Consider the following 13173-nt stretch of genomic DNA (forward strand, 5'->3'; position numbering starts at 1 on the left):
TTATCGTGGCTACTACTGAGAAAAATAACCAACTTCCCTTTTGTGGGTTGGTTTACTCACCAGTTCTTCAGCCCATGAGACTTCACAGTATTATATTCTGACTTAAAGAAGCAACTTCCACTGTCTGTCATTTGTTGATACCCAGCAGTCAGAGCTTTTAAGGAAAATGCTACCCCAGACAGTCTCAGATGTGAGGGGGTTGGTAGAGTGATGCCAGTATATGCAGTTGCATCTGAGTGTCTACTTCTGAATTCTGCTGTCAAGAGTGCTGTTGTTCCTGGCAACACTTTTATTTTAAGCTTCTTTCTTCTTCTCCCTCTCATGATAGAAAATATGAGAATAAAACTGTTCTAGTGTCAGCCACCCTAAGAAAACACACTGACATGCTTATAAAGCTGAATTTGCCATGGGCACTGGCCTAGGCTGTGAGACGATAAATTGGCAGTTTTGTCCTGATGAGAATGGACTGCCTTTTAGCTCACGTCTTGACATGAGAGCTGTACCCTGTACTCAGCACTGAGGGTCATTCCCTATGTGTGCAGCCCCATCCATCCCCTCTTGGGCCCAGTATGTGATGTTTTGGCAGTGAGACAGGCCTAACACCAAGCACAAGGCAGAGTACAAGCATTATGTGGCAGCCCCCTTTGTGTCCCCTGAAATCCACCCAGAAGTGTGTGCTGTCAGTGTCAGCTTTGTCCAGGGACCAAGCATGCTGAAACAGTTATTTGGTTATCTGCATCCTCCTGTTTCCAGGATTTACCATCTTCCCCTTGTCCCTAAAACTGTAGGCATCTATACAGTCGTCACCCAATGCATATACTCAGAGGTTTATACCCTTTTCCTTGGTAAGAACACATGAGGTTTACTGGATCCTGTTTTCTGATGCTTCCAGTAGTGGACCCTGGATTAGCAGCTTTAAGAGTGCTTGAAAGCAATCAGACTAGTAAGGCATACAGGTTTGGAACCTCACCTCTGGAGGAAGAGAAAAAGATGAAAAGTGATGCTGAATACTATTCAAAAGATGTACAATTCCTCTGTAATTTTTAAAAAACAGTTATTCAAAGACAAATTCTAATAAGAGATTTCTGACATACAGAACTGACTACCTCCATCTGAAACCACATCTTTCTTTTCCAGTAATAGTTGATGACACTGAAGTTCTTAACTATTCCTTAGTCCTTCATCATACCTCCTTCCTGTTACAGTCTTTGGCATCATCTTTTCTTTCTGCAGGCAGGTGCAAAAAAGAGTGGGCATGGCTCTAGATAATTGTCATCCAGAGCTACAGACTTTAATGGTAATTTTAGTCTGGGAAAGGTGCTTAAAATCATATGGTTCTGGACTGGTTGTACTGCAAAGAAGGATCAGACTTCTGTGTAGAACAGACTCTGCCTCGTGAGCTTGCTGTACAGTACAGTCATCTTCATCTGTTGTGCATGTCAGACCCAGGCTGTATATCTTGCACCTGCACCTTCCCATGGTGAGCAAGAGGGAGACAGAACTCACCTGGGGTCTTCATATCCTCACGTCAGATATCCACAACTATTTGGAGGACAGTGACCACTGAAAAAGCCATATACCCCTTTTAGCCATAATTTGTATATGTCATTTGTACCTTTCTGCTCACACTGAAAATGCTGAACAGCATGAATGGTTTTCGCTAGGTGTCTTAAAACTGATAAGCAAGGGGATTCTGTTGAAGCTTCTGAGCGTATCCCCTGGTTTTAAGCATCTCACGCACATAAAACAGGTAACTCTTTCTTCACATTGTCTTGTGCAGAGGTTTGAAAGCTTGTGTACCATTTCTTTTAACAAAAAGTAGGTCTTTTGCATATCATTAGCAGCTAAATTCTCTCAGAACATTTTTTCATTCTTCTTTTCTTTCAGTTATCTTTGTTTTTTTTATTTTTGGTCAGATTTTTGGGATTCCTACTTAAACCACAGAAGAAGAGAAGAGTTATCCCACCCTGCAAAAGACCCAGATAGTTCAAGATCTACCCAGCGTTTTGCAAGTAGCACAAACCACTGTTCATGTGAAATTGAGCTGTCAATAGGAAATGACAGGCTGTGGTTCGTGAATCCTATTTTTATAGAAGAGTGCAGTAATCCTTTTCCTCCAGATGGACCTCCTCCTAAAAGCCAGGCTGTGAGTGTTGATCCCCCCCCTGCCACCATGATCACTGAAAGGAGATCTCCCCGCCGGCCCCCTCCACCTCCACCTTCTCACGCTGCAGTTCAGAAATCTTCTCTGAAGCTCCCACAGGGTCCTATGACTTCTTGTGAAGAAAAGAAGCTGTTTCTTAAGCCACTAGGAAAGAGCACAGAGGAAGTGAAAGCTGAGGGCGGTGACATTAAAGAAGAAGAAAGGAAGCAGAGCTGCTTGGGCAGTGAGCCCTCGGCAGTGAGCCCCAAGAAGGGCTCCCAGCCCTCTGTCCCCCCACGGAGGCGGCTGTGTGAGAGGACCTCGGAGGAGAGCTGTGCGGGTAAGCCTGAAAGTTGTGAAACGCTGAAAGGGGAAGGGACAGAAGAAAAACAAGGTACAAGTACAGAGAACAGAGATAAAAGGTTGCTGTGCAAAAAGGCTATAGGAATGCCTGGGGAGGTTCCCAAAAGGGCTGTATCACAGTTTCAGGAGATGAAGCCAGAACCTGCAGAGAAGAAGAACGACATGCCTGAGATAAAAATCAATGCCAGTGAGAAAGGAAAGCCACCTCCTATCCCACCACCGAGAAGAAAGAGGCTTTACCAGGTACCAAGGATCCAAAGCTCCAGCCAGCTGAAGCCAAGAACAGTGGCAGAGACGGCCACGGCCACAGCTCAAGCTGTGTGCAAGGACAGCCCAGCTACAGCGGCAGGTGGTGCCACTTGCACACACGCCAAGACTGAACCAGAACATGGCCACAAGTCTGTCAGCTCAGCTGAACTGAAAGATTTGCACTTGTCCCTGGAGGACGTGGGAGGCAGCACAACAGCTCAGGCATCAGCATCCGAACCAGACTCCTACTCTACCAGCAGCACAGAGGATGACATGGAGATGCTGAGTAGTTCTTCTGGTAAAAAGACACACTCCATGATCTTGGCCAAGGCCAGGAACAGGCTGTCCTTTGTAAACCTGTCCAACGTCTTCACAGTCTTTTTGTCTAGTGACAGGAAGCTACAGAAGAAGATAGTGGAACTGGCACAAGACAAGGATTCATACTTTGGCAACCTGGTGCAGGACTACAGAGTGTACAGTTTAGAGATGATGGCAAAGCAGAGCTCCAGCACAGAGATGCTACAAGAAATCCGGTTGATGATGACACAGCTGAAGAGTTACTTACTGCAGAGCACTGAGTTGAAATCTCTGATAGACTCAGCCTCCTACACTGAGGAACAGTTAGGTAGGTGACTGTGGTTTATTCATCCTTGGGCATGATTTGGGAAGGTGAGGAGGAAGACAGGATTATGCAGACACAGGTTCTGCTTTACAGAATTATAAACCATCTCTTAAAATCTGAGGGGTATGTATTGAAGTCTACCCTGTGGTTGCCAGCACTTGGAGGAATAGCTCTAAAACCTGGAGACCAGTGAGGTGGGAAAACTCATTATGAATGTTTTAAAGGGAATAGTTTAAGCAGAATACGTGTGTGTCCATGCGAGAGAGGCATACATGTATGTATATTTGCATACACGCTCATACAAATATGAGTCTGTGTAGGCATGCACGCACAGAGTTCACTGGAAACACAAAAGGCCAACTTCCTCCTCCACAGCTGCATTCCCTGCGGCCTTCCACATCCCCTGCTCTGCTCTGAGGATGGAGAACTCCCTGCATGTGGCAGATAGATTAGGGGTTAGTAACTATCTCACAAGACTATGATGATTCTGAGTGGCAGGCTGGAGCAATCGCTTGATGCTGCCCTGTACTCCTCAGAGCTCAGAGGTGTGGAAGAACTGCCTACTGCTAGACTACTGCTGGCTCCAAAATGCAGTGTTCACCTCTTTGCCGCAGCCATAATTTGCCTGTTTTTAACTGTTTACGGGTGTTTCATTGCTTCTCATTCATATCCTGTGAGGAAATAATGTTCTCTTTCCCTGCTTGCTAAGGATTGGACTGGTCTGTTTAATGTACATCCATGAGGGAATATACAAAGAGCTGTAGGATTTTTTTTATCCCAGTCAAAGCTGTACAGCCAGAAAAAGTGTGCATACATGCACTCATATGCTCTTTCGAAAGCTTGAAACTGTTTCTTGAGGATCTGAGAACCAGTGTAGAGCTATTTATGGATCCCTAAGTCAGCTTAAAATAAGCTGGGAGATGGGAGACCCCGAACACGGTCAACCACAGAAGTGACCAGGGATTCCAGGAGATTCTGCAGCTCCAGTAGGATCTAAGGTGGGACCCAGATAAGCAGTGAGCCAGGACTAAGAGGCAGTCCACTGCCAGTCTCAGCAGGCCCTGCTGATTTCTTTCTCACCCAGCAATGGCTTCATGTGATCCTGTAGACTCCCCAGCAGAACAGACCCTCTACCAGCCCCTTGCTATAGCTAGGAGAGGGGACCTACAGTTTCGCTTCTCGTGCATCTTATGTAACACCTGCCGAGTTTGTCCCAGAAACCTCTTTCTTCGAGGCAGAGGGGGTGTCAGCATAGAGAAGTCTGTCTTAAATCTTAGTTATTGAAGGTGAAGAGGAGGCAGAAAGAAGTGTCCTTCTCACACTTGGTAAAGATGCATGTGTACAAAGATCTCACCACCTTCCCACGGACATGCCTGGTTGGATCTAGCTCTGTTCACTGACAGTTCCTTAACAGAATGATGTGGTCCAGTCAGCCTCAGGAGGACTGTCTTCTGTGGAGAACAGGGATTTTCACTATGGAAAATTTGCCACTTTAATTTGTCCTGCTTCAGGCTGATTGATTCTCTGGATTTTTCAAAATAATTGCATTTTGCATACATAAATTTGACTGCCCTCTGCTTCATTCCTTACTGCCTGAGCAGATGAACTCTTTTGCCAGTGACCTTTTTGCCTCAGTGCAAGGAGGAATAAGAAGATGTCTTGCAGTCCCTCTAGCTCTACCTCTGGTTTCTAAAAGTCAGACAAGACTTTTTCACAGTTTCTCATGCTTCCTTTTGTCTTTTGTCTCATGATAAATATTAATCAAACACTCAACCCATAAATACTATTTCCTCATCTGTAGGCTGTGTAAGAGGTGTCTTAAGTATGAGTAATTTAAAGTCACTGAGCAGTACAGCAACTTCTGACCTGGTGCTGGTGTCTATCTCAGCTGATGGCTACAGCCGCTTTTCAGTCACCGAGGAGAAAGGGGTGCTTTGAAGATAAAAGTTCATCCCAAAGTGAATATCTCAAACAGGTCAGAGGGAGAAGGAAATCAGATGAATCCCACCTGCATATCTGTAAGGGTAGGGCTCGGAAAAGAAGCACAGTTAGGTGAGGTTCCTCATCTTTTCCCAGAGAGGGCTTTTCTGCTGCCTGATAGTGTCGTGCTGGTCAGCCAGCAGTCAGGCAGAGGGACTGCTGGTAGCAGGCAGTCTTCTACAGCTCTGATGGCAGAGACCACACCCTGATGTTCATCTCAAGCCCATCTAGGCCTTCTGGAGGGTGTTGGCAATGAAATGTTTACTTTCTTGGATATAATTTCTGTTCCCTGCTAACAGCTATGCAGTAATGGTCAAATAACCAACCACATGCCGCCTTAGGACTTACACTTGCACCTGTACTGCTGTTTTGATTATTTCCTGTGTGCTTTTCTGTTCTCCCTTCTCTATGCAGAAGTGATTGCTGAGACAGCTTTATACAAATGTGTCCTGAAACCTTTGAAGGAAGCAATTAATTCTTCATTAAAAGAAATACACAACAAAGATGGATCCTTACAGCAACTGAAAGAGAACCAACTTGTGATACAAAACACAACTACCACTGACCTAGGCATCACAACCAGTGTGCCTGAAACAGTTGTGATGGAAAAGATCCTTCACAAGTTCACAACCATGCACAAGACCTACTCCCCAGAAAAGAAAATTGCCATCTTGCTGAAGACCTGCAAACTCATCTATGACTCCATGGCTCAGGGAAACCCAGGTACAGCGCTTTACTGAAATGGTATCCCTCATGGGTCCCTCTCCATGTATCAAAGGAACAGGCTTTCTGATACAGCTGCCGTGGTAATATTCACAGTGGAGGTAACAGTGGGGTTGATGTGTTTGATATCAGCTGAACACGGGTTGTTTTCAGAATAGGATGGCAAGTAACTGTGATGTTCTCTGCACTAATAACAGGTATAAGATGTTACCTGTTTAAGCTCCATAACTCAAAAACCCAGGTATCTGTAAGTGTGGGTGTTATGTGTCATGTCCTTTTTGCACAGGTCTTCACACAGCTCTCCATATATCCTCAGGGCTGTGTCCCAGCTTGTAGCAGAGTAATGGTAAATTCTAGAAATGGGTCTTTGGGAAAAGTCTCTTGGTTTGGCCTTTACAAAGTTTTGCCTAATTTGAGGAGCAAATGCGGAATGCTAGTACTGTTTGTTACTAATTCCTGATGCTCCAGTGAATTCCAAATTGCTTCTTCAGTGTGAGGAAGTATGTGCTCTGGGTATAAACATAACTTGGGCCTCAGGCCAACCACCACTGTACACATTAAACCATTGGCCCACAGACAGGATGCATCTTTGCAGATAGACCAGAAGTCCCTTCCTTCAGCAATCTTCCTTGCCAGTCCAAGAGCTTTTTTTGTACCCTGGTGAGCTGATGACCAGCCACGCATAATTTTGGAGAGAAGCTAGGTATTAATTTGCAATAAGCTGTGGTTGTTCAAGAACTCACAATCTCCAAAGGTGCTTTTAGCTGTTCTGCTTTATTTTGTACTGGCAACACCTGGAGCACTCATATGTGGATTATTGTGTCCCTGCTGAGCCTCACCTCAAGGTCATCCCTTGGACAGTAAGCAGCAACGTTCAGTGACCAATCTAGGCAAATTAACAGCAGAGTAAGAAGCCACCCCAAGGCTGAGCCTTAGCTGCAGGGTGGACAGGACCTCTGACTGTCCTTAAATGAGAAGATTTGGACATATGCAGGGAAATTTGATGTAAATTTGTTAAAACAGTTGTGTTATGTTTGAGAATAAAATTAGAATAGATCAAGGACTTCCAAGCCTCATTAAAACCCATGTAGGAGACATGGTCTCCTTCTGATACCAGTGGTGTGTTATGTATATGTCACACCTTAGCTCAGGGCTGGAATTTCTCTGTTGAGGGAAATACTCTTGTGTTATTTTATGTAACAAAAATTAGAGGTCAGGGAAATAATTCAAAACCCCCTACATTAAAAGATCAACATTTATGAAATCAGATGATTTCATTGTGGTTTGCTCTGCCAACCAAAGTGCATAATTTCAGCCAGCTCAGCTGTTTTCTCATGTTGAGTACTACTGCCAGCAGGGTGTAGGTCAGAAGCTGATTTCAACCCTAGGCATCCAGTTCCCTCTCCCTTATATATAGTCAGTGGTGCATATCAGGGCCTGGTCAGAAGAAAACTGGCCCGGAGCTAGGAAATGTACCCCACTGAATTCAGACCAGAAAAAAGAGGTTAAAGGGAGGAGAATGCTATAGTCTAACTCTTGGAAAACAGTGGACTTGGAGAGACTTGGAAACGCCATGTAGACCCACTTAGGAGTGAAATGTGTGAAACTTCTTCCACAAAATGAACTGAACCCAAATCACTTTCATTTTCCACTCAGCAAAGACAAGTATTCAGAAATCTGAAATATTTCTTGACAGGGATTTCCTGCCAGTGGCATGCACGAGAGCAGCTGTGGGCTGCTCAGACCAGATTTCAGCGGTAGGAATTCTCCTCCTGCTCTCTGCCCATCTCAAGAGCAACAGCACAGGCCCCTTTTTGCTTTCAGCCATCCATGAGGAAGCAGAGTGCTCTTCGCACAGGAAGAGCAGAGGCCATGCTCAGCTTCCCGTGCAATAGCCTCTTCTTTTAGCTCCTTTTCCTCACTACTGAATTAGGAGGTTCCTTCTCCGAGATCAGTCAGTGGAATACAAAACTAATCATTCCCTCTGCTGCAGAACTGAAATCAGTCTACCCCTGTTAGAAAAATCACCTGTTTGATAAGGTGGTAACTACTTATGTTGTATATTTTAATTTGTAATTTGTCCACTCTTTATTCACTTTACGATGACCATAGGATGAGCTGACCTAAGAATACAGTTTCATATCTCAAATCAAAGTGCAAATACCACCAAATCAAGCACCTTTTTCTTTTTTTTTTTTTTTCCCAGATCCATATGAAAACACAAATTTTTGAACATTTTGAGGCACATGTACAGCAATCCTGGTTTGGCCAGGATGTCCCAAGAGGTACTAAGTTTGCTTTAAAACTAAGGATAGGCTTATTCAGGAACATCTGTGTCTGTGGTAGTGCCCATCTTTGCACTGCTGAAACTTTTAAGTCTGCCTTGTCTGACTCCATGTATATGAAAACATTTTAAGAAAGGAGGAGATCTTTGGTTTGATTGCAATTCATACTATGTGACAAAATCTGGCTGATAAATTGGCTGTGGTTGAACTCCCTGATATTTAAGACTAAGAACTGAATGGGTCAGATCCTCAGCTGCTTTAAACTACCATCTCTTCCTCTAGTTGAAGGCAACCAACTTGTGGATCTGATTCATCACAAGGAATTAGGAAGGCAAGTTCACGGTGTTTATCAATACACCTTTCTCCCAGCAGACCACTGAGTACAACTGCAAAATAGAGTTGAAACAGGACTAATCTATAGCTACATGTAGCTGTAGGTGGCCACAGATGGTTATTGTGCCCAGCTTCTCATTATGTACTTTAGGGAATCAGTCGATGGAGTTCAGGTGATTCATCTGGCTAGATGTAGGTTTCTGCTTTAGGGTGAGATGACTCAGGGCAGACTCCAATGACAATATTGATTACTTTGTTACTGGCTATAAAAGGAATGTAGAGGTACTGGTTCAGATGCTCATATGTACTGTGTAGGCAGTGATATTAGTAAATGAATCCTTCCCAAAGGGACAATTATGATAGTATTGAGGTGTCTCACCGAGCTTCTCCAGCTTATATACAGACTTAAATAACAGCATCATATGCCTCTAAGAATGTAACCTACAACCTAAAAATATGTAACCTGCCTGCTAAAAATACTAGGAATTGTTAGTAAGAATAAAATGCATTTAACAAACAGAAAACAAACAAACAAAAAAAGAGTTTGGAAACCCACCCTCCACAAAATGGCTGGCATTTTTTTTGGCATTATTTTGTCTGTGCACTAGAAAAAAGTAAGAGGCATGAATCATGCTGCTCCTACATTTGGAAGGTATGCCACAATACCCGCAGGGACAGTTGGGCACATAGCTGATTTATGTAGGAACACTGTAATCTTATGTAGAAAAAACACACCTGTTATGTATCTTTCAGAAATACCTTTACTCAGATAAAATATTAAAGGTGTATTGTGTGGGAGAAAGAGAATCTCTGCTTTTCATCAAAAACACAAGTGTCACTTATAGAGTGAGGAACTAGATGCAAATCTTCAGGATGTGTGGTGTATACTGGCAGTGATGTGCCTGGAGGAGCATCAGGCCTTGTACTTCCTGGGAACTGCCACTCTGTGGAAGAGAACTGATGGAAAAACAAAAATAGAGCAGCAATAGGCATTGGTTTGTGAAAAAAACCTGTGAGACAAACAGGTAAAGTTTGATCAGTCCATCAGCGAGGAAGATCAGGCATGGAAAAACTCGAAGTTTAAGTTGGAAGTTTGAAAGATGGGCAGACTGCTTTCTAAAGTAATTCAAAAAGAATGAATAGAGGTACAATTTTCTTACTGCAATATTTTTAACTTGTGAAATTCCTAAGATTATGAATCTTCGTCTTTGAACTGCACAGGGAGCTGAAGTATATAGTTCAAAACCTGTTCTGTACTAGTGATGGAATTGGCTAGGTGACTGGCCCTAAAACACCTGATTGAATATTTTCTGTTGCATAGTTTTGCATGGCCAATATATAGTCTACTTTTGGAAAAAGTAGACATATAGGACATATATTCCACTGGGATATTTCTCTTCCTTAGCTTTTAGAAGGAAGTTTGTCATCCACTGTAGAGTTGAGCAGACAGATATTGGCTGCTCTTATGCACTCCTATATGGCTCTTGAGTTGATAAAGTCTTGTGCGTCTTCAATGGGACAGCTGAACCTGTGGAAAGGAAACTGAACTCAAATACTTCAGCAGCCAGTGCAGAACCCATGATAGAAGCTCCTAAAACAAAATCAGAGCAATCCCACCACATGGCTTATTATCACATCACACTTCTGAGAGGGAAAATAAAGCTATGCATAACAGTTTGATATCTTTGGGAAGAGGATGCTTGATTTAAGTTACTATTAATGAAGACTGGTGGACTAGAGATTTTGGTTTTTTTGCTAGCTAGCACATTTTCTGCAATCTTTGAATCAAAGAGACAGTTCAGATTTTTCATGGGGAACAAATTCCTCTGATCTCTAAACCATATGTTTTTGAAGTGGATTCATGCTGTCTGCATCTATTAACTTGCTTAATTCAACTATACCGTAAATCAAACCTTGCTAAAGTAGTATGAGATAAAGAGACAGTAAAATGCTAGGAAGGATAGTGGAAGGCAGAGGAAGGACAGTTACAATCTTTCTTATTATCTTGAACAAATCTCTCCTAATCTTTCTGTACCTCAGGTTTCCCTGCTATAAACGGAGGCTAAAATCCATATTTCCTGGAGATCTGCTGCTAGACGTCATGCCAGTGTTCATAAAATATTAGAGCAAGGTGCAGGCGTCATCACTGTCTGCTGGCTCTCAGAACATACGTAGAGGGAAAAGGAATGCATGAATGTGTTAAAATAGTCTGTAATTTCTTTATGGAGGCTTGGGCAGAATTCCAGTTGGTTTAAATCGTGTATTTAATTAATACCCATCTATTCAAGTGCTGCTTCCCAGCCAGGAGCTGACGTTGTATTTGCTTTGCTATAAACATAATAGGATGAATTTGTGGCAGAAGAGAAGGCTTATTTTAAGCTTCTTAGAGATATTTATGAAATAAATGTTTCCTGACCCTGTAGGGAAGAAGGGGAAATAAAGCAAGCAAGTCGTATCTGGAGTAAGACACCACCACCCTGAATAAGCAAGTTCAGTCCCATTGTCACTGAGACCAGTGACAGGGTCAGGGCTAGATTTAACTCTATCTGCAAAAATACCCCTCTGTGAGAGACCACAGATGGAGCAAGCCACACAGGTCTAGGAATTTGGCTCTGGCCCAGACTGACAGTAGAGCTGAGGAGGCATCAGCCTGCAGAGAACATCCCCACTGCAGCTCCCAGATGGACCCTGGTTAGTGCCCTGGAACTTCTCATGAGATAAGAAGCATGTGGGTTACTCAATGCTGAGCAACACCAACTTTACAAGTATCTTGGTTCATAGGCACTGTTTCATATATCTTTGTGGTCTCCTGCCTCTGGACGTATTTGAGTTGCTGACAGCATCTATTCACCCCACAAACAGACTGAAATACAGAACATCTCAGGGCTGAGCTTGGTCTGATGGCTGTACATGTCAAAGCTAGTTCCTGTGCCTGCTGTAACATCTAGGGCCAGCAGAAGAAGGGGAGATTCAGAACCCTACCCTCTCAGGCACCTGTCCTTGTTTCCATGTGCAGTGAGTGAAGTCGTTGCAATGCCTTCAAGGAGTAGGTGCAATATACTGTGCCTGACCTGCCCTTGGCAACACTGAAAGTTTGTGGCAACACATGGAGTCAGAGCTAGATCCTTGATGACTAGTTTTGATTTCTCTTGTTGACACATTCTGCTCCTGCTGACTTCAGCTTTAGCTAGAGATGTGGATATTTAAGAATCAGGCATCATATACCCGTAAGTGGATTAAGGTGATGTGTAGTAATTTATCGGGTAATCAGGTTGTGAGCATACAGCATATGGAGAATGTGTTCTCTTTCCATTATTGCAGTCAGACATCCCTACTTTGTGTTTATTATTCAAAAAGAAACCGTATATCAGATTTTCACATTGAAGCCATATAAACAGCTGGAAGTCTAATAATATTCCTATGAAATCTTAAAGTTGAGAAAAGTTTGTAACAAGGACCGGTGGGCAAAACATCTAAATTAGCTTGTAGAAATGAGATAGAGAGTGATGAAAAATAACTGACTCCATACCTTTTTATACAAACAACCACTTCTCAGCCAAAAAAAGAAATAAAGAGATTCTGTAGGAGTTCTTAAAAATTGTCCTCTCACTTCAGCTGACACTAAAAGCTGATGAATGGGGACACGGAACTGCTTAGTTCCAAGTTGCTCTTTCCACTTTCATTAGTTGGTCAGTCCACTGTTGGGTTGGTGATCTCCTTTGGTGATACTTTAAAAAAACCACAATAAACACACAAACAAGAAAAAAAAACAAAACCCATGGGGTTTTTTTGTTTGGTTCATTTTGTTTTTTCCCCCCCAGTGGATAGGAATTTATACTGTGAAGTAGCAACTTTCTTGAATGCCCTAGTAGACACAATATGAACTGGTGATAAAAGAAAAGTAGTAGGAAAAATTGTGCAATTGGTGTTGCACTGGAAGTCCCTTGGCATTTAGGAAATTAGAATCATTCTATCAATGCCACTGGCCTGTAACTACTATATCATAAAGAAAAAGTTTTTAGAGAAGGGAAAAATAGCCTACCAAATCTTTGGTATTTCATCTTCCTTAATACTAGTTTTATACAGAACTGACTCTCTTGGCCTCTGATTTACTTGGATCAAAAGGAGAATAGGGCTTTTCTCTGTGCATTTTTTCTGTTACATTTCATGTCTCAGTTGTTTGTTTGTTTGTTTGTTTTTTCTGGAAAATATTAAATAGCTGTAGTACTAAACTGTTTGTATTAAGGTAATGTATATGACAGTAATGAATTGGACCCTTCACAGAGCTAAAGCTTTCACAGAGGCATAAGCCAAGGCAGCAACGGACAAACAAAATGTCCATCCAAATGTTAATGGAACAATAAAGTCCATTTATAGTTTGACTGAAGAGTGAAGGCTGTTTCTTTTGACTAAAGGCAGCCATAATAAAACAATCAGAATTGAAAGCGTTAATCCAGCTTTCATTAAATAAATTG

At 42.6% G+C, this 13173-nt stretch overlaps 1 protein-coding gene across 1 annotated transcript in view; it reads left to right on the forward strand.

Moving 5' to 3' along the window:
* The window catches only part of RIN3 (Ras and Rab interactor 3), a 68404-nt gene that overhangs the window by 46637 nt on the left and 8594 nt on the right, over positions 1 to 13173 (forward strand). Inside the window, exons 6-7 of the mRNA XM_027902635.1 lie at positions 1917 to 3380; positions 5772 to 6080. Coding sequence (XP_027758436.1) covers positions 1917 to 3380; positions 5772 to 6080 — 1773 coding nt within the window. The remainder of the gene's footprint in view (positions 1 to 1916; positions 3381 to 5771; positions 6081 to 13173) is intronic.

This window comes from Empidonax traillii, unplaced genomic scaffold (genome assembly GCF_003031625.1).
Source record: "Empidonax traillii isolate 1590-97213 ecotype Southwest subspecies unplaced genomic scaffold, ASM303162v1 scaffold897:size315579, whole genome shotgun sequence".
Lineage (NCBI taxonomy): Eukaryota > Metazoa > Chordata > Aves > Passeriformes > Tyrannidae > Empidonax > Empidonax traillii.